Here is a 21,773-nt window from a genome sequence, read left to right as displayed (position 1 = left end):
CATTTAAATTACATACACATCACAATGGAAAACATGTGGTGATATTGCAGAATGAAAGACAATGTATCAGCTATATTTTCAGTAAAAATGTTTTTTCTTTTCCCATATTGCAGGGGTGGCCAACTCCCAAGAAACTGCAATCTACTCACAGAGTTAAAAACTGGGAGTGATCTACCCCCTTTTTTGGGGTTCGGGTCAAAGTTGTTGAGCTTTTTCAGGGAGGAGGTAAAATGTTGAGCTTTTTTTAGGGGAGCCACAGTTGTTCAGCTTCTTTGGGGGAAGCCAATGATCTACCAGTGATCTACTGCAGACGTCCAGTGATCTACCAGTGGATCACGATCTACCTGTTGGACATGCCTGCCATATTACAACCATTTCATGATTTTTAACGTTCTACCTCCCATTGTGTTATTTTTTTTTTAAAAAGGTATTCTTAATAGTTTTATGTTGATTAAACTTTCTGTCTATGCTATGCAGTTTCTTGTCTTCAGGCTCTAATAATACATTACTCTCTGTGTGTACAACAAAGTTTTAACATCTAACTCGCCCACCCCCTGATGCTATGATAACACTTTCAACATGTTAGCGGCAGTACTTACCTGTTGATCCCTTGGGACAGGGCACTGCAGCAGGCAGCCCAAATTTGGTCTGTGGCCACCATATGCCAGCTTCAAATGCTTTGGGGCATCCATTGTAAACCACTATGTAAGGTGGAAGGGAAAGAAAACATTTCTTTTTCTGATAATATAATAGCACTTAAGTTATAACAGAAGGGATTCTGCTTCGCTGAGGACAAACATTTAGACATTCTTAGTTCTATTCTGGACTTTGAAAGGAGGAGAGGGTATTCATAAAACATGTCAATCGTCACTTTCAGTAGAAGCAAAGGATAAAGCAGCTTCTCATAAGATGCTGTAAGGTTTGTACATGCTTAAACTAGCAAGCTCATCTAAGAAGTTTCTACAAGAGATGTAGAAGGAGATCTGAACAAAGCAGCGGGCAATTTGTTCTGCAGAAAAAGCCTCCGTTGGAAAGGCAGTCACAAGTATTTGGAATATTCTGTTTACATTAAATTTGCCCACTGCCACGATTCTCTTTTCTCTGAAATTCCGTTTAACAATTTATTTTATTTATTACAGAAATCTTTCTATTGCCCTTCAATTAAAAAAATAATTATAGGGTGCTTTACATAAGAGGAAAACATAGCAAGAATGAAAATGCATGTGAAACAAATCAAAACAACAAAAAGATGCGAAGATGAAAAGGGATTTTAAGAGTCGGGATTAAAATTAAATCTAAAATGGTCTGGTGTTGAAGTATGTATAGGTACCTTCACAGCCATGAACAGTAACTTCAGCAAAGGGATTATCACAACGATTGCACTGTCGCCCAATCACTCCTGGCTTACAGGGACACTGCCCTGTTTCTAGGTCACAGGTGCGAGTGTGGGAACCAGAAGGGAAACAGTCACACGGGTAACAGCGGTCGCTGCTCTGTGGTCTGTAATGGTTTGCCTGGAAAAAGAGAGAGGCTTGAGAGGTGCTTGCAAATCAAGGATATGAGCAATGGGTAGAATTCACACTTCAATGCGATTTAAAGATTATCTCAGGTAAAGGAACATTCATCCTTGGTAAAAGGATGCTTAAAGTTGAGCGGAGAAAACTTGCCAAACAATCTGGACCTGAGAAGGTTGGTTTCAAAATACAGAGATGCACTTCTGAACCACAGTTTGCCCTCGAGTGTGAATGACTACTTAACAGCTTTGGACAAAACAAGGGCTGTCAAGTACTCTGCATGTTTCATTCCTTTTAAATGAAATATTCCCTTTCTATGTGTGTATTGGAGGCAGAAACGTGTTCGAAGTGAACAACATTTCTGAAGTAACTACATGTTTTTACTTCCACAAATTATATACACGTGGCAAGAAGTTGTGACTAGTTGAAGCATGTGTATGCATGTATATGCAAAAGAGCTTGTGAGAGACCCAACTGGAGAAATTCTTCGAAGCTGATTCTGCATACTCTTAATTAATAATGTGCAGAAGGTGCTCAGTTTTTTGCCGACTGAAAGTAGGTGTCTGCAGCTTGTCACAGCCAGCCCAAACAAAAATATAACCCTATACAAGTTCATTTGGCCAATTCTCAGGTTGGCCAAATGTTTTTCTTCTTCTCCTTCTTGAAATGTAGCTACTGAAGTCAGGTTCATGGAAAGCAATATAGAAGGCTTGCAGAAATGATAGATAACATCAACACAACTGCTTCATTTTGAATTGCAGTTATTTGTTATGCTTTAGCTTGAACGTTAGTTCCAATGAAGTGAGCAATCTTTTGCTTACCTTACACCGACATATTCCATTAGTCTTATTGCAGTCAGGATCAAATCCCTTACTGATCTCACAGTTACATGGCCCGCAAATGGGATTTCCCCACCAACCTCTAGGACAAGGCAAATCAATTCTACAAAGAAGGTAGAAAATATATTTAATGTTCAGCTTTGGAGCTACAAAAAACTAAAAGATCTCGTCTACTGAAACCATTGAGGCATAGTTTGTCAAGTTACAGAAAATGGGAGGGAAGGTGGGTGAAAAAAATGATTATTGAATAAAAATTATGGTGGCACTCGTTATATAGCACTTGATGTGGAATTTGTTACAAATATGCACCTTTTGCACATTTTCTACATGATAAAAAGAATAAAGGAAAATTCTGTTTTGAATAAGGAAGCTCCTCCTCATTTCTTTATACAAATACAAGGGATTTGAGGGAGGGGGATGGAGTAGGAAAGGAAGGCTAAGAATTGGCCAGTGTCATTTGCTTACTTGCTTTCACAATATTGCCCATAATAGCTTTGCCCACATTCACAGGTGTATCCATGAGAAGAGCTTGGCTTATGGACACAGGTAGAGACATGCTCACATGGGTTCAGGCTGCACACGTCAACACATTCTGTCCCAAAGTACCCTGAGGAGACAAGGTTATAGACATATAGCAACTGCTTTGTAATTTATGACCTGTGCATCTCAGGAAAGCAATCTATTTTATTCTTATGCGCTAATAGCACCTCTTTGGTTATCAGGAAATTTATCTCCTCCTGCAATACACTGTCTAGAGAGATTACTGTTAACAGCACAGTAAAGTTATACTTTTCTAAAAAGTTGGGATCATATTTAGGAGCAATTTCCGCCTACACACACATTTTTTTTCCTTTTTTTGCTTAAGGCATTAATTAAAAATATAGGGTTGGGCAGAGGAACCCTTTTGCCCAGTTCAGCACATACACACCCCAGTGCAAGACAGTTTAGGTTGCAGTCTTACCTCTGAAGTAAACGTGCATTAACTCAACATCATTCTGCAGGTTGAGGGCAGAGGAACACCTCTGCCTAGTCTAATGTCCCACCTAGCCCAGTGCAAAAATGGTGTGGAATGCAGCCTTATTTCTGAAGTAAGCACACCTTGGCTCAGATTCAGTTATGTAGTTTGAACTTCAAAGTCAAACCCATTTTGAAAGAAACTGGCTTGCATAAAGACAGGGAGGATACTAAAACATTTTGAAAATTGAAACCAATTGAAACAAATTAAATTCTGTTTTGCTTTTCCATCACATATTTAACTCTCTGATTATTTTCAAGCTCGTGTCAATCTTTCATTTTTCTTGAGAAAATCCCGTTCTGCAGCAAGGAGAAACCTTTCAAAATTCTGCAAACTAAAACAAATGGACATTTAATAGGTCCTTTAAAATGCAGCTTTTTAAAAAATGACGTTGCAGAAGAATTTGCATTTCGGGTGGGATGCTATTCTCCTCCAAGAGAAGGCATTCAAAGTGAGTTCACGAAGATAATGGAGAGCAACAGGGTACCATCCACAACTATGATGGGTGCTTGCTATTCTTGATTTTTATGGGATTATGAGCATGAATTTCTGCAACTGTTGCCAAGTTCTTTAAGAACTTTCATAACCACAGAATTCTATAATCCCCCCAGGGTCTCGTTACTATGAATAGTGTGCTTGAAGCCATTATTACCTGGATCACAGACACATGAATAGCTGTCCCAGTCATCGCTACAATAGCTGTGCTGGGGACAAGGGTTAGAATCACAGGGATTGTCCACTTCACAGCCTTCCTTGACATTAATCTTGATTGCCTGCTTCATGTTCAAAGTCGCTACATTTGTGGACGTTTCCCCCATTCTCACTCCCTGAAAAAGGAGTGAAGGAACATAAACAATGGTAACATCCAACTAGTGCCCCAGCTTTAACATGCAGTGTTAAAAACGGCAGAACAGTATGCCTCTCCCCCTAAAAAAAATAATTCCAGATCAGTCATGGAGAGCTAATGAACCGGAAACCATACTTCTTAAAAGCTGGTGTTAAAAGCAATCATAACCAACAAACCACTGGATGCCACCCTGACACAATATGCTTAATTAAAATCAAACGGATCTGCGGACACAGTTATGTGCTTAAAGTCTCATTAATTTAAATGGGACTTATGCCCATTGTCCTCATAATTAAGTCAACTAAGTGTTCAGTGTTTAAAAGAGATGCAGATAAACAAATGAATACCACCCCTTTCTGCCCTCTACCCCAAACTGGCCCATTCTCAGAGGAGATGAGAATGCTTCTCATGGGTAAACATCCCCTCGTTACTTATTTCAGCTCTCACCTGGAGACAACCATAGAAGCCTTGCTGAACAGAGACTTGATCTCCAGAGACGCCTCCTACAATAATGCTTTTCATTTTAAGTCCAGGCAGCTGATTTCCAATCTGTACAGTGCTCTGAAATGAAGAACACAGCAAAGGAGATTGCCACTTCTTTATACATTCTCGGTTACAATATTTCACTGATATAGGGGACGTAATCAACAATAAACTTAAAGAGGTAATGGAAGCTGTTTGTGTTCTGCTTCAACAAGGAAGCATTTCCAAGAGGTAAAATGCCTTTTTCTCCGTCAATTCAACTACAGGACAGCCAGTTCAGTCAGTCTTTCTCTCTCTCTCTCTCTCTCTCTCTCTCTCTCTCTGTGTGTGTGTGTTCTGCAGCCAGGAAGGGATAAAAATCATTTGGCGCTAAAAATTTCTTATGGGCTCCGATGTGTGATATGTGGGTTTTGGAAAAGTTGCAAAATCTCGCTTATTATAACTACAGAGACCATGTTATCCTTCATGCACGATTGGCGGAAAATGGGTTCGTTTGAAAATTATTTTTATTGAAAGATTTTCATGGATAACAAAGGTACAGTGGTACTTCAGAAGTCGAACGGAATCCATTCCGGAAGTCCATTCAACTTCCAAAACGTTCAGAAACCAAGGTGCGGCTTCCAATTGGCTACAGGAAGCTCCTGCAGCCAATCGGAAGAAGCGTAAGCTACATCGGATGTTTGGTTCCAAAGAATGTTCACAAACTGGAACACTCACTTCCGGGTTTGCAGTGTTTGGGAGCCAAACTGTTTGACTCGCAAGGCGTTCGGGATCCAAGGTATGACTGTACATATAACATCTCAGTTTTCAGTTCATGCAGTCCTATTTGCAGGTGAGTTACATTTGGTGTGAGACATTGCTATCATAGGCTTTGTGAGGTTGGGTGTGAGGAGAAAGATATGGGGAATGAGAAGTGGGGCAAGGAAGGGGGCAATGATGGAAAGACAGGTTCTTGAACCCATTACAGACCTAAGGTAGAACAACTTGGCCTTGGTATAGTTCACAGTTATGCCGCCATATTGTATTACTAACAGTTGCTCATTCTGGTCTCATGTTTATGCTGAAAGGTTACTGATGCCACCTCACCTGATACATCCCATAATCCAAGGATACAACAGCCAGGTACTTGATGTCTTTGCCATCTTTTGCACTCTTCAGTTCTATTAGCACATGATGCCACTCGCCATCACTGATTCGGGACTGAGTCATCCGCAAACTAGCCACCTGGTTCAGCCCATCGTAGACTTCAAATACCACATATTTGTTCAGTATCTGTTGAAAACATTAACTTTGGTTCATTGCTGGAAAAAATGGGTTCTATTTCAATCCCTTGTCATGTACTAGTAACGATACCTGCAGTCTGCATAGTTTGCACGTTCACCTGGGCTGTAAAGTCTGCAGCAAACCAAAGGTTGCACATTCCGGACTATCCTATTATTTGTTTTTAAATATATATTGAGAAATATTTGTATCAATAGTCTGCCTTCCATTTGAATGCAATCTATTATTTTCTATCAGAAACGTCTGTTTATGGCAAATGGATTGATCAGTGCTGTAGCATTTAATTTCTCCTACCTGTTTGTTCTAGACTTATGAACATAAACTGCTATCTGGAGTAAACATATTAGGGAATAAGCCTCACTAGACGCTGTTGGAGCTGCTTCTGAGCAAACATGTATTGGACTGTGCTTTATGACTAAGTATACATATTTAAGTTTGGTGCTGTGTTGAACCAATCTACCTGAATGTTGATCTTGGATGAGACCCCTGCATTTGCTTGCATCAACATGCCATTAACCTTGCGCGTTCTAAACATGAGACCAATGTACCATGGCACAGAAATAGTGATATCAAGATCACTCCAGATGATGATGCTTTCTCCGGTGAAGCGTTGAGGGAAAGGCATTACTGCAACATTGGATAAAAAGAAAACAAAACAAAAGGCAGAATTTTCATTGAAAGTTTTGAATTGGAGTGGGGGACACACACACACACCACATAATTATTTTTCATGACATTCTCAGTTGCACTGGCATAAATCAAAGCATGGCACTCCTAAGTGTGGCTGGCTGAGACTGTGCTCAGGACAACTCTTCCATGGAAAGTGGGATGTGGATAGACATGCTAGCGGATATTTGCCTGGAAGCACACAAAGTGGGCTTTTTTGAGTAAATTAAGGGCAAGTTGCAGTACTCAAGTGGTTCAGCTCTGGCAAAGAATCAGTGTCTACACTTTAAAGATGGCGAACTAATGGTCTTCACATGTTGAATTATGGCTTCCAAGAAACCAGTGATCTATCATGGGGCTTTAAATGTATGTGCCATGATAGCCAACACTTCCCTCAGTTTGGAGAAACACAATGCATCAACTACCAGTGGAAATCAATATCAACTAAGAAAGAGCAGATACAGCAGGTGCTTGTATGGAAGTATATAGATTGCAACCCTTTCTGAGCAGCTGATCTGTATATTGTCCTTAAATCCACATAAATGTTTAAAAGCTTTCGCCAGTCTGAAGCAACAAACCCTACAGCAAGCTTGTCGCAGAATAGATTCGTTCACTGCATAACAGGCATGCTGAGCTCAGCTATATGTGTAAAAAAAAAGCATCATTTCTAATATCAACTTTATAAACACAAGGTAACTAAACCCAGCTTGAATTTTATGGTTCAGATTTTCAACAGCAATATGGGTCTGTCAAGTTCTACTCTCTAGGCTATAGTAGACATGCCATCTTATGTATCAAGGCCTACCAGATGGTTAATAAACTTCATTTTCATGGCCCCAGGTGAGCCTCAAAAAGGTGTGTGTGTTTTTTTATAAAAGACCTGGTAGACTAAAACACATGGTTGGTGTGTCATGAACATCCCAGGGCCTATATATTTGACAGCCCTCTTATAAATACACGTGGTTCTCCAAAGCATTTGATATTCAGCAGCCATCGTCTGTCCCCCCACACACTTCCAATGTTTGCTTCACCTTGGTCATAAATTGCTAAGAGTTCCCTTTTATTGACATTACTTATTTCCCCTTATGCATATTTCTCCCCACAGATACATTACGGGAAATAAGTAATTGATCTGGGGGCCTCCCGGCAATAAAATGGATCTAATGTTTTTCTAAGGAGATTTTTTTTTTTTTGGCAGGAAAATTGGTTTACACAGGAATACAGAGCTATGTCTCTGCTCCAAGTGCATTTTATGGGAACGTAACGCAAAAGGGGACTAATAACCTGCTACTTAACATGAATCAAATAGGTTCTGACTCAAATCGTGATTAGATATTAACACGCCATCAAAATGTATTTTTGAGTTCATTAGTTTTACAGGAGGAAACCTGTGGTTTAATGTTCTTTTTTTAAAAAAAAGATTATTGCAACAAAGCTCTAGATCCTTTTTCCTAAGTTTGAAAAAAAGGTGTGGTTGTACACAGATTTGCTTATACTAGGACAATATAACAGAACCACACACACTACCCACCCTCTTTTATGCATTTGTGGACTCTCCTATCTCGGAGGTTTTTAAGCAGAGGTTGGCTGTCCACCTGTCATGGATGCTATGATTCTACGAAAGCACCTAATGGGCCAAAATACAAGGCTGAGGGCCCAGAAGCTGCCCTGGAGCAATTCATATTTGTTCATATATTATGGATGTCTTACATGTTAAAGGGAAAACGGACGAATTGCTCACCTTGCTCACAGTTCTTCCCTCCATACTGCAGGGGACACTCACAGGCGTAGGTATTCCATTTGTTCACACAGGTGCCTCCATTCTGACACCAGTTGGTGGTGCAGTAATTCTTCTGAGCTAAACAGCCTGGCATTCCAAAAGAATCGGTTTAGCCCTCCACTTGTTTAGCATTCTACCGACCCCCATGCTAATAACAAGCTACGATTAATCTCATTGTTAGCTTTCTGAATGGCTGCAACTATACACAGTAATCCAGGGGAGGGGGTGGGGCTGCTGCTATGAGTTATGCAGATACTGTGCAGCTTCCTTACCTCTAACTGCAGCACTGCTGGACAATTTTGAAACTTCTGGGGAGTTTTTAAAAAGCAGTTTATTTGCGCAGAAAGCAAACTGCCGCTGGAAGCTCTGCAGCTTGCACACAAGCCCTTGCGGGCACCCAAAAGTTTGTCTGGATTGTGACTCTTGGAAGTTAAGGAACTCAAAGATGCAATATCACCATCAGCGAGTGCATTAAATAATTCGCGGCATGACATGACCTCCCCTTCTTTTCAGTGCAGGGGGTCTACCCAGGATACAGACTCTTCCTTCTCAGATTACTGAAACTGTATTGCAACAAAAGTCGTTGAAATCCAGTTCTTGTCACTTACTCTGCAGGGTAAGTGGGATACATGTGACCCTTCAGACATTGTTGGACTCCAGTTCCCGTCAGTCCCGGCCAGCATAGTCAATGGTCAGGAATGAAAGAAGTTATCATCCAACAAGTGCCGGTACTCACCAGCAAGCAGAGGGAGGGGGCAGCGCATAGGGGAGGGGAGGGGCCTGATGCCAAGGCTGGGCAGTGAGGGTGGGTTAGCTGCTTGATGCTCCCTTACCCACCCACCTACTGGGATATTACTTCTCAATGAAACAAAACCACATTTGTTCTGTTTTCGTCCCTGCAATATCGAGTTTATACCTGCAAGAGTGCCATTGTTGGCTATAAAACTGGCCATGTCAATTGGCTTGCTGTCAATGGAGAGGTTCCTCATACATCCAACAAACTGTCTGTTGTGCACAGGAAAATCTTCAGGCAAGTTTGGAACTCCTCCAAGGAGCAAAGGGCCAGTTAGATCCAAAGACCTTAAGAAATCAGAAATCCAAAGACGTTTAGAAATCAGGTATCAGAAAATCCCCCCACAATGGCTTTTGAGTGGTGGGCGGGGGCCACCCACCTGTCAATCACACAATATTGAATTTGGCTTGCAAGGCTGCTCATGATAAGGATTGAAATTTTAGATTGTAAACCTGCAGGGCTACGTTCTGTCCCCCCACCTGTGTATTTTCTTTTAGATTCTATTATTTTATACCCTGCAGTGCTTTTTAGGTATGTAATAAACCATGATAACAACAGTTGTCTAGCCAATAGGAGAGACTGCATCTAAAATAATTATTCTCTCCAATCTCAAATTTACTTAGAAGAAATCATCTAGTGAGTTCAACACAAATGATGATAATAATAATAATAATAATAATAATAATAATAATTTATTATTGTTTATTATTTATACCCCGCCCATCTGGCTGCGTTTCCCCAGCCACTCTGGGCGGCTTCCAACAAAACACTAAAATACAATAACCTATTAAACATTAAAAGCTTCCCTAAACAGGAAAAACTCTTTCTTAACACAGTCACATTTGAAAGTGCACTCGCATATGACAGTGACCCATCTTAAGCACACCTAAGAGATAAGGAGAAGGTCTTTCAAGATAAGTGGTTTATATCATTTGTGAACAGTAACATTTTTTTAAAGCATCTTACTTTTTGGAGCCTGTCTGCGTTCCCTGAGCAGCACACGAGTAGTTTCCAATAAAACTTCCGAAACGAACAGCGACTGTAGTATCGCAATCATCCACTGTTACGACTGCCACCTTCTCCCCTGAAGGTCCATGAGGAATACCTAATCTTCCTATGTTGGGCTTCCGAACCAAAGAGATAACAACAACAACAACAACAACAGTGAGAAAGGAACTGTCAGCAAACCTGCAAACATTTCATGCAAGGGGAAAAAGTTATTAATGCAATAATTTCCCAAATGCTTTTGGGAGAGATAAAATGACCAGCATAAGCAATCAGATACTTTTTCCAAAACAGCTCTGCCAAAGCAAAAACGTTTAAGCAGTTTTAAAAATGAAATTTGTTCCCCCCACCACCCAATGAATATAATTCACAGCTATCTCCTAGCCAACAGCCTGGAATTATGCTTGGGAGAAGAGGAGGAAGATTTCCAATAAAATTCTTAATTACTGTCTCCTTGATTGTGGACAATATCCCAAACCAAAAAGCCCAATTGGGTCTACCAATAAGTTGTCTCTTGAGCTCACCAATGTTGCTGTAAAACTGCTATAGTCAGCCCTACAGAGAAGTTAAGACGACTGCTGGTGGCAAGGAGGGGCAGTTCAACAGAAAGGAAGTATAATCTCAACGACTGGTTTACCAATCCCAAATTTGCTTGCTTCCTTGGGAGAAAATGCCACTGAGGCTCAATGACATAACAGGAACTGCAGGAAATGTATTACTGCACCATTATTATAAATGTTCAGTAAATGATTGATAACAAGGAATCCCCACAACTGGCCAAGTTCCAGATCAGCAGAGTATCTGGTCGTGGAATGGAGAGACACAGGTTCCTGTACATGGAGCTACAGCAAAATATTTAAATCACATTCGCCACGGGACTGAGAATGTTAGAAAAACCCTTTTAGTAAAGCCTGGCTTCTACTCTCACCGCTAAGAATGCAAGAGAATTTTAAGTGCTATCATATCCACGTCTATCCAGAAGTAAATCCTAATATACTGGGTTATTCCTGCATTCCCTCAGGGTCTCTTCCAATTCTGCAATTCTATGATTCTATAGTCAGCGGGACTCATTGCCTAGCAGGTGTGCTAGAGTTTCAGGATATTGTTCATAATCTCGCATGTAAAGTCCTGTTGCTGTTGAAGACACTGGAGTCACTCAAATTAACAGGCATTAGCTAATATGAACCTGAAATAGTATTTACTGCTGCAATAATTAATGCATACAGAGCAATAAAATAAGTACAGCTTGAATTACAATCTAATTCATTTTAATCCTGACAATAAGTAAACATATTGCACAGATAATCAATGTTGTATATGATCCTGACGAAAGGCAAAAGACTAAAATTGTCATATTTAGGGATAAGCCGCTCCGAAAGGATCACCACAGAATTTGTACTTTTCAGAAATTTCTCAAAAGCTGTTTCCTGATAGCAGACCATCCCATTGTTTTCCATTTCCTCCTGTGTTTACGGTGACCACATCATTTGGCAGCTCTTCACACAAAGGGCTTGACATCTATCAGGTGACAGTAAGGCCTAGTTCTCACAAACAGAAGATGAGATAAATCTCTATGCCTGCGCAGCAACAAATCATACTGCAGGTGAGGGCCTCAACTGCTGGAAAGTTCGTCCACATAAAACAAAACAAAACTGCACATAGAAACTAGACGTCAAGAAGAAAACAATTCTTTTTCCTGACATCTATGAGCAGTACAGGATATTACTGTGAGCATGTGTGGCAGGCAGGCCGGGCGGGCGGGTGACAGACCGTTCAATCATGTCAGCCTCGCATGCAGTACAGGCTACAAGCAGTTCCACAACCTCATCTGCAGTTTGTGACAAAATTTTCCAAATTCAGCGAGCAGTAGATGTAGTAACGTGTGCAACGTCAGCACCAAAAATGTGAGGAATTTCATATTTCACCTTAATATTGTCATATGAACACCAAAGCTAGCATCAAAGTTCTACCGGGTATATAAAGGATGTTTTCCCCTCACAGAGGTTGGCATTCAGACATGAAACAGTAGTTATGTCTGCGATGCTCGCAATCTTAATGCAGAGTTTACCAGTGTTCCTACTTTGGAGCAAACAGAATGAGGGTTTCTTTTATATTCAGTTGAGCTGAAGGTGTCCTTGCTGGCATAGGGTGCTTTCTATCAGCTTAGGCTCTTGTGGTGGCTGCAATCTTTTCTGGAAACTGGTGTTGTGGTCTCTGGAAACCTGTTTAAGCTGCTGTAATATGTTGCATATGATGAGGTTCTTGAAGATAGCTCAAAGTCAGTCCAAAACACAACATCCAAGATTTTGAGTGTACAGCTTGCTACTAGAAACATACTTCACTAGTTTGGCCAGTTTTGCCTAAGTTTCCTTCCAAGCCCAGTTTGATGTCCTTATGTCAATTACACATTAAACTTCTTTCATAGCTTGGGATCTGGGTTCCCCAAGAACCACCATATTTCATGTCAACCTACCTCAACAATAAGTCTAATTCCAGCACTGCTGCTGTTGCTACCCATGTTTTATACCCCTAGCCCAGGGGCTCATCAGTTCCCACTGCCACACTATCCCTTGTTGTTTTCTAGCTCTTCCTTTACTCCTTTAGAGTTCTGGGATACCACGTTCCTTCTTGCCAGAAGCCAGTCCTGATTCAAACTCACATTGTATTGCTTCTTATTTGGCTGTCCCTGAAACAATCTGGGAGACGCTGCAAAGAAAGAGAATTATTCTCCTACAAATGGTTCCTAGAGCAAAATTTTCTTTACCTGTGTATTAATTCATTAGGACATTGTGCTGTTCTGTGCCTTCATATTAGTAGTGGTACCTCAGGTTACATACGCTTCAGGTTACATATGCTACAAGTTACAGGCTCCGCTAACCCAGAAATAGTACCTCGGGGTAAGAACTTTGCTTCAGGATGAGAACAGAAATCATGCTCTGGCGACGCGGCGGCAGCGGGAGGCCCCATTAGCTCAAGTGGTGCTTCAGGTTAAGAACAATTTCAGGTTAAGAACAGACCTCCGGAACGAATTAAGTACATCACCCGAGGTACCACTGTACCCTGAAAGTGAGTTCTCACACTACCTTCCACACAGGTTACAGATACCTGAGTCAGTGCCATAGCTATGGGCAGGCGGAGGCTAGCTGGGTTTTTTTGCCCCAGATGAAGCCTCCAGAGGGGCACCATTGAGGCTCCCAGCCTGTGTGTGCGTGTATGCATGCAACTGCATACATGGTGTGTGTGTGTGTGTGTGTGTGCGCGTGTGCGCGCGCGCGTGCCAAACTGGGTCTTTGTCCCGGGTGAAATAAAGCCTGGTTTCGCCTCTGCCTAAGGGCAGGTTTTGATTATCTCGCTGCCCTCTCCCTGCTAAAGTGGGGGTGGGAGCAGGTTCTGGAGACTGGCATGAGCAGAAAGATACCTGGAGCTGAAGAGGAGAGACAATGAACATCACCTCTTCTCCAGCGTCAATGTTTCGCTGAACCACAGGATTTGTTTTGGCTCTTCTGACTGCACTGAGTGAAAACAAAGGAAGGGGTGTAATAAGCTTGCAGCTCTCTGCTGCAGCTCCCAGCTAGATAAACCTTGATCTGCTGTGCCTCTGCTTCCCATTCCAGCTTTGGGCTGGAACAGGAGGCAAAGGTTTCAGTTTTAGAGGGAGCCTTGAGTCCATTTTGCCCTGCAGAACCTGGTTTCCCCTTCACACACCAGGTACGGTGGTAGAACGGGACTCTGCTTCCTGCTCCAGCTCTGAACTGTTGGGGACAACAGCTTGTTTTCTACTTCCATATCCAGCCTCAGCTCCATGAACTGGAGAGTGCAGGACATTTCCCTCTCACATCATGCTGCATATCTGAGACATTTTGGGTTGGCTGGTCGACTCCTGCCTGAGTGCAAAATATATGGATATTCTAACTGTTGAATGAGTGGTTAAATTGCCTTCTTTTTTTTTTAATATACAGTCAAACCTTGGTTGTCGAATGTAATCTGTTCTGGAAGACTGTTCTGAAACGTTCGACAACCGAAAAACTGAAAACGGAAGCCTCAATACAATTTTTGTTGTTTAGTCGTTTCCGACTCTTCGTGACCCCATGGACCAGAGCACGCCAGGCACTCCTGTCTTCCACTGCCTCCCACAGTTTGGTCAAACTCATGCTGGTAGCTTCGAGAACACTATCCAACCATCTCGTCCTCTGTTGTCCCCTTCTCCTTGTGCCCTCCATCTTTCCCAACATCAGGGTCTTTTCCAGGGAGTCTTCTCTTCTCATGAGGTGGCCAAAGTATTGGAGCCTCAGCTTCACGATCTGTCCTTCCAATGAGCACTCAGGGCTGATTTCCTTAAGAATGGAGAGGTTTGATCTTCTTGTAGTCCATGGGACTCTCAAGAGTCTCCTCCAGCACCATAATTCAAAAGCATCCATTCTTCGGCGATCAGCCTTCTTTATGGTGCAGCTTTCACTTCCATACATCACTACTGGGAAAACCATAGCTTTTAATATATGGACCTTTGTTGGCAAGGTGATGTCTCTACTTTTTAAGACACTGTCTAGGTTTGTCACTGCTTTTCTCCCAAGAAGCAGGCGTCTTTTAATTTCATGGCTGCTGTCACTATCAGAAGTGATCATGGAGCCCAAGAAAGTAAAATCTCTCACTGCTTCCATTTCTTCCCCTTCTATTTGCCAGGAGGTGATGGGACCAGTTGCCATGAAGGGGCTCAATACAATGTTGTTGTTGTTTAGTCGTTTAGTCGTGTCCGACTCTTCGTGACCCCATGGACCAGAGCACGCCAGGCACTCCTGTCTTCCACTGCCTCCCGCAGTTTGGTCAGACTCAGGTTTGTAGCTTCGAGAACACTGTCCAACCATCTTGTCCTCTGTCGTCCCCTTCTCCTTGTGCCCTCAATCTTTTCCAACATCAGGGTCTTTTCCAGGGAGTCTTCTCTTCTCATGAGGTGGCCAAAGTACTGGAGCCTCAGCTTCACAATCTGTCCTTCCAGTGAGCAATCAGGGCTGATTTCCTTAAGAATGGATACATTTGATCTTCTTGCAGTCCATGGGACTCTCAAGAGTCTCCTCCAGACCATAATTCAAAAGCATCAATTCTTCGGCGAACAGCCTTCTTTATGGTCCAGCTCTCAGCTCTCACTTCCATACATGCTCAATACAATAGGGAAACTCAAAACGGAAGCCACGTAGCACGTTCAGCTTCTGAAAATCGTTTGAAAACAGGAGCAGTTACTTCCAGGTTTTCGGTGTTCAGGAGCCAAAATGTTCCAAAATGGAGGCGTTGGGAGCCGAGGTTTGACTGTACAGTAAATGGAAGCAGCAACTGGAAAATGATCACCCCTACATTCCATCTATTTTAAAACGAGAGACCAAAGATCTATAAAATACCCAGAGTTTTCAAAAGATGCAAAGCACATGCAAATTTCAAAATGTAGTGTGAGCTTTGTACTGAGGGCACTTTAAATAAAAGGATGCTTCTATGCTTGCATGCCTTGGTCAGCGGTGGAGGTGAAGCATGTCAACTGTATAATTTTACACTCTTCCCCCATTTCAAAGAGCCTGGATCTGATGGCTTTCAAATTCTTTTGCAAAAAAGTGTTCACTCTCCCGGGCTGACCCTATTAAGCCCCATGTTACCTGAAAGCCATCTTTCATTAGCTGGAAATTATGCCGCAGCTTTGCATTCAGGGGTAAATGCTCAGCGTTGCGCAGCCAAATTTACCAGCATGACTACTATTATTGTTAATGGGAGCTATTTAACAAAGTCTGCGCTTGTGGCATTGAAAACGTGCTTCTTGCTGCTTTCCTGCATACTGTTCATATGAAAATAGATTGTGATTAAGTCTTCAAAGGCCACATACTGTTGATGTAAGAGAAGAAAGAGGTGGGCAGGAATAATAAAAAAGAGGCTTAATTACTAATAATTGCCTTGAGATGGCTCAATTTCTTTTCTTTTCTTTTTGTTTCGTTCCATTACTTAACAGCCGCAATAGTCAGGTGGCAGCCTGTGGGCAGCATCTGGAGGAAGCAGACAGGGGCAGTTTCCAATCAGATAGAATCAGTTCCTATCGGTTTCTGTGTGGCCAGAAGTCCTTCGGCTGCTGTGCTTACCCTACCCTCCTCTCCACATCCAGTGGCTCATTTGCGGGCTCACAAACACGCTTCTTCCATTAAATCCATATAAGAATATATTACCATATCTTACAATATTACTATGTCTTATCTCTGAATAACACAGGATGGTTGCTGTAGCTCTGTGTCTGCTGTTAGACGGCAGAATGCCTCTGAATGCCTGTTACTGGGAAGCACTGGTTCTTCTGGCAGGCCTCCCCTGGGTCTCTGGCGTGATCCAGTAAGCTCTTCTTATGTTGACGGGTTAAAGAGAATGCCAAGGCACCCCTGCCCTTTGTGAGGATAACTTCCAACCAGCTTTAGTGAGGATTTCTTTTCTGTCCTTTTCAAGTCAGAAGTCTGTACATACTTACCTGTGAATAGGAATGGGGCAGAAATTTGCTCAGTTCACATTTTAATGCAAACCTGCCTAATTTGCGCATGTGAACTGATATACTCCTCTGACACTATAAGTGAGAAACTGAGGTTTTGGCAGGATGAGCTGGCTTGGTTTGATGGGAGTTGGACATTGTGGAGGGCCACAGAGAGCCATCTCATCCCCAATATTATCTAATGTCTACATGAAACTGCTGTGAGTGTTTCTGAGGATATTTGGAGAGCAGTGTCACTGGTATGCTGATGACATTTAGCTCTAAGACTGCAGCTGGTACCCTGATGCAGTTATGGACTGGATAAGAGCCGAAAGGCTAAAACTGGATCCTGACAAGATGGAGGAAATGTGGATGAGCAGTTCTCTCAGGTCTTGGAACTGGGTGAAATGCCTGTTCTGAACAGGGTTGCTCTCTGCCAGAATGAACAGGTGTGTAGTTTGGGAGTGCTCCTGAGTCTATTTCTGTCAGCTTGTTCTTGGCCGTCTCATCGCATGGCAGCACAGCCTTTAGGTAGGATGCAGTAATTCAATGCTGTGGCTGCCAAGAGGTGAGAGGACCATGAGAATGGGACCCAAATCACTTGTACTCCAAACTTTAGCATGTGGACCAGCTCTAAGAATGCCCCCCCCTTCCCTCGCGCACAAACAAATGATTATATTCCAGGGTCCTGGCTTTATTTAAAAGGGGAAAAATACATCTATATGCCCTGATAAACACAGACACTAATCTTATGTTGTGAACATTTTGCAAATGAGGATCTTTAAAATCCAGGAGATGTGGCCACTGTGTACATTGTATTATCCTTTAATCTCCAGATCTCATCTGTACAGTGTTTACTACAATGCCATCTGTATCATTCACAGATACTTAAGTGGCTATTTGATTGGATCAAGAATCTACTATAAGTGAACTGAGTTTGTTAGTCAGACTGAAATCCACCAAACTGGCAATGCTTCTGTTTTCCATCTTGACTTGAAAACAGAAAAGGCAGGGAGTTTTCTTTTTATCTTGTTCAGGAAGTTTTCAATCACACGTGGGTATTTATAATCCTGTCTTTTACACTTGGGACATTTAGCTAAGTCAAAAAATTCAGCCCTGTATTGGCTCATGAAGATACTCACACATCCAGTTTCCTTATGCTTGTAATATAGGGCAAGGTGGTAACTGAGGAGCATATACAGATGCATATAACTAGACTTCTGCCTTTCTATCTGTTCAGTTCCACAGCAACTGTTGCTACAACAACAGTTAATACACCCATAAGGATTGGGCAGTTAATCTTTATTTATTTAGCAATTATTTATTTATTCATTACATTTCTAGGCCATCCATCCACTAAGTCCTCTGGATGGTTTACAAACTTATTAAAAATACAAAATACAATTGGGGTGAGGGGGAATAAAAGCAGTATATATAACTACATAAAAATCAGCACGAAACAACAACAATGACCTCAAAGCCACCGTAAACACAAGCAGCATAAAATCAACATTAAAAACAGCAAAGGAAAAATAAATTAATGCAAGAATTTAAAAGGCATAAAAATATAGAAGTTATGGATTGAAAAGGCCTGGGAAAATAAAAATGTCTTCACCTAAATTATCTAGAGATGTATGCCTCAGTCCTGCAAGGAAGACCTGCCTTCTGCATATACAGCTAATATGGATACAGGCGACAACTGTTATGGGCACGTTCAATACGTGTGCAAACATGCATGTGTATATCACCATAACCCAGAATTAGCCAGAAAAGGGGGCTTAATGGGGGCAGGGCCATAACGGGCTTATGCATGCTCCACCGACACGCGTGGGGGTCAGGAATGTAACCCCTTGTGGCAAAATGGTTGTTGTCTATACTCATTTGAGCCCCAATGAAGAAGCAGGGTGTGTTCTTGATGCATATGGGGAAAATTAGTTTTTATTTAATCACAAATAAATATTTTAGCCTACAACATATAAAAAAGTTAAAAGCAAAACTTCAAAACGGTTAAGAGCAGATTAAAAAACATGGCTAAGTTTACATACACTAAAGACAACAACAACGACAACAACAACAAAGCAGGGCATAGATGATGATGATGATAATTTCTATACCGCCCTATACTCGGAGGTTTTAGGGCGGCTCACATAAAGAGATCACTGTATATAAAATAAAAATTAAAGCAATAACCCAATAATACCCCCCCAAAAGAGCCACATTTTAAAAGGGTGTGGGATGTTGATCAAGTCAACCAAAGGCCTGGATAAAAAGGAATGTTTTTGCCTGGCGCCTAAAGGTGTCTAATGAAGGCGTCAGGCGAACTTCCCTGGGGAGAGAATTCTACCAATGTCCTGGCATGGGAGGAACACAGCCAAGTGAAAACTGGTGGTTTAAAACAACAGCAGAAGTGAAGCAGAGACAGTTAATTGCTGTGGGATCAATTTAATGTAAAACAAGTGTACCTATTTCAATCTAAACAGAAGTCTAAGGGCATCAAATCATGTCTACAGTAAAAGTAAACCTTAGCTATCTGATTATTTACTTGTTTATTAAAAACACTTCTAAACTGTTCTTCATTGTAAGAGCTCATATCTTATCCACTGACTGAAGTCCAGAACCTACTGAAATGCTTGGAAATCCTAATGGCTTTCCTAAGACAGCCAAGCAGGCAAGTATCTTCAGGACTGTTTTGGAACGCAAAGATTACACCAAAAATAGGTTGCACTAAAAAAAAAAGCACACAAAAACAAAGATACGAAAACACAGGGGAATGCCCTTGAAAATTAGATGAAACGATTATCATATCTGGAACAAGCTGGCCTAGTTTTCCAAAGAAATGGCATAATATGACCGTTTTACTGATTACACTACTTACAAATCCACACAGGCCTAGACGCTCAGTTATAATAAGCACATATAGTGTAAAATGAAGTTAGCAAGTTTGGCTCCAATTGTGCACACTATTAAGTTGCTTAATTCTCGTTGAGTTCAATGTGATTAAGCTGACTGTGTCCATAACTACAGGTCCAGTTCAGATGAGCCAGAACAAGCCCCAGACTCATAAGGGTAGCTGTAGTTTAGGAAAAACAAGAACAAACACGATGGGGAAGAGTGGGAGAGCCTGAACTTTGCAGCATCTCACGGTTTGGTGTTATGTCTGAACAGGGATTTCTGATGCTAGTTGTTCTTGTTGTCGCTGTTAAACCAAACCACCCTCAGTCAAGCAGATATAACCAATAAAGACAAACAACGAGCAAAACTTTTTTTAAAAGTCACACATTTTTGTAAGTCATGCCAAATTTTAGGGGCTCACTAATCAGTAGTAAATCATTCATTCACTGTTTTGAATGGTTAAAGGTTACAGAAAACCTGTTTCCTACTGACTTTTGAAAAGCTAAATGACTATTTTCTTTTCATACAGTTGTGCAGCCAGATGGGGGAAAGGGCAGCAGAAGTAGTTGCGATTAAAAAGTATCATGTTCACAGTAGTCCATATTTTTCCCCTTGCAGCAATTAGTAGAAAACAGAGGAACCAGTAATGCAGTCTGCAGGAGAGTTGCTGGAAGCCAAGGGTGCACTTTTAGTTCAAACATGTTCAGTCTCATTAGGCAGATTGCCAGATTCAGAAAACCCTTTCATTAACCTACTGGTCTGAGCCCAAAAGACTGATGTATGAAACTGGGGGTTGGGGAAATTCGGATTCTCAGGCGATACTTCACTGGTTCAGTGGTCAGAAATCTCATTGACTGCTTTGCTACGGACACGTTTTCAACTGAGCACAGCTATCAGAGCCAAACCTGGGTGAAAAATTAAACAAACGGGAAACAAATAAAGCCGCAGGAACTGAAAAGGGCACATTTGCAACCTAAGGGGAAGAAGCCGGTGAACACCAGACAAGCTTTTATGCCTTTAAGTGTGGGTTTGTAGCCTGTGAGGATTGGAAGAGTCAATTAGAGGCAACTGAAAATTAGGAGACATCAAGGCTTGCATTCAGTAAGGTGCCCTACCTCAGCTTCAGGGTAGTGGGGAGAAGGGGAAAGAGTGTTAAGAATATCTGAAAGCAGACAGGCAAAAGAGCAGGGAACCCACCACGTATTTCAACAGGAGGACACATTCCTGCTGATCACCAAAGGTATAAATGAATCCTGAGCACAAACACTTTCCTCCTTTGAAGTGTCTCATTGGCTCCCCTCCCCTTCCATGTTCATTAAAGACACAGGGCTTTGTGCATGCTTGTTTTCGAGTATAAAGAATGCACACCCATAATGACACTTTCCACTGATCGAGCCAAGGGCTTCACAGACCTAGGAAAGCACTTCACCATTTCCTTTCGCTAAGAAAACCTAGGGCTTCTGTTTTCCAGGTTCTTCTTTATTATTAGTTCAAAGGAAACACCCAAAGTCCTGATGATAAACTCTATACAACTTTGTTTGTGCATGCATAGCTGAAGATGCACCTCTTTGCCCTGAACTTTGACACTATATCTATATCTATTTGGGCCCACCCTATCATTGGGACTGTAACTCGTTTTAATCTGTTTTTATTGCTGCATTTTAAATTAATAGAACTACAGAATCATAGAGTTGGAAGGGACCTCAAGGGCCATCTATTCCAATCCCTGCCATGCAGAAATCACAGCTAAAGAATTCCTGACACATGGCCACCCAGCCTCTGTCATGGTCATGTGACATGGCAATTAAATAGCTGTTTGGGCAGACGGCCACTGAACTCACTGCCCAGCTAGAGCTGACTCTCAAGTCATGTGGATCTTCCAAGTCTTCAGAGATGCTTCCTCCCTAATCTTTAAAAGCTTCTCTCTCGTTAGAGATCCCTCCAGAGTCTCCAGGTACACTGTTGATGCAACTAAACACTAAGAAAGCACTATTTTTCAGTTCTCTTTGTCTTCCACAGACAGATGTGAAATTCTTTAAAGAGCTTCTGAGTTCCTGAAGCTTACAGTGTGATTAAATGCAGATAAGGGTGCACTTCAAAGTCCTTACAGCGAATTCCTAAGGTGCCAGCTGAATGACTATATGGAACAGTGTGCCATGCTAAATCCTTGCTCC

At 41.7% G+C, this 21,773-nt stretch overlaps 1 protein-coding gene across 3 annotated transcripts in view; it reads right to left on the bottom strand.

The window, feature by feature from the left end:
* Window positions 1–21,773, bottom strand: part of CELSR1 (cadherin EGF LAG seven-pass G-type receptor 1) — a 161,699-nt gene that overhangs the window by 33,663 nt on the left and 106,263 nt on the right. For all 3 annotated transcript variants that reach the window (XM_081023374.1, XM_081023373.1, XM_081023375.1), the window contains exons 6-16: window positions 10,185–10,342; window positions 9,342–9,505; window positions 8,387–8,512; window positions 6,440–6,606; window positions 5,785–5,970; window positions 4,663–4,776; window positions 4,021–4,195; window positions 2,819–2,960; window positions 2,336–2,456; window positions 1,331–1,514; window positions 600–701 (exon numbers count right to left, since the gene is read on the bottom strand). In XM_081023374.1, coding sequence (XP_080879500.1) covers window positions 600–701; window positions 1,331–1,514; window positions 2,336–2,456; window positions 2,819–2,960; window positions 4,021–4,195; window positions 4,663–4,776; window positions 5,785–5,970; window positions 6,440–6,606; window positions 8,387–8,512; window positions 9,342–9,505; window positions 10,185–10,342 — 1,639 coding nt within the window. The remainder of the gene's footprint in view (window positions 1–599; window positions 702–1,330; window positions 1,515–2,335; window positions 2,457–2,818; window positions 2,961–4,020; window positions 4,196–4,662; window positions 4,777–5,784; window positions 5,971–6,439; window positions 6,607–8,386; window positions 8,513–9,341; window positions 9,506–10,184; window positions 10,343–21,773) is intronic.

Source organism: Podarcis pityusensis, assembly GCF_964106645.2.
Source record: "Podarcis pityusensis genome assembly, chromosome: 10".
Taxonomy (NCBI): domain Eukaryota; kingdom Metazoa; phylum Chordata; class Lepidosauria; order Squamata; family Lacertidae; genus Podarcis; species Podarcis pityusensis.
This window is presented reverse-complemented; position numbering and strand designations above follow the sequence as displayed.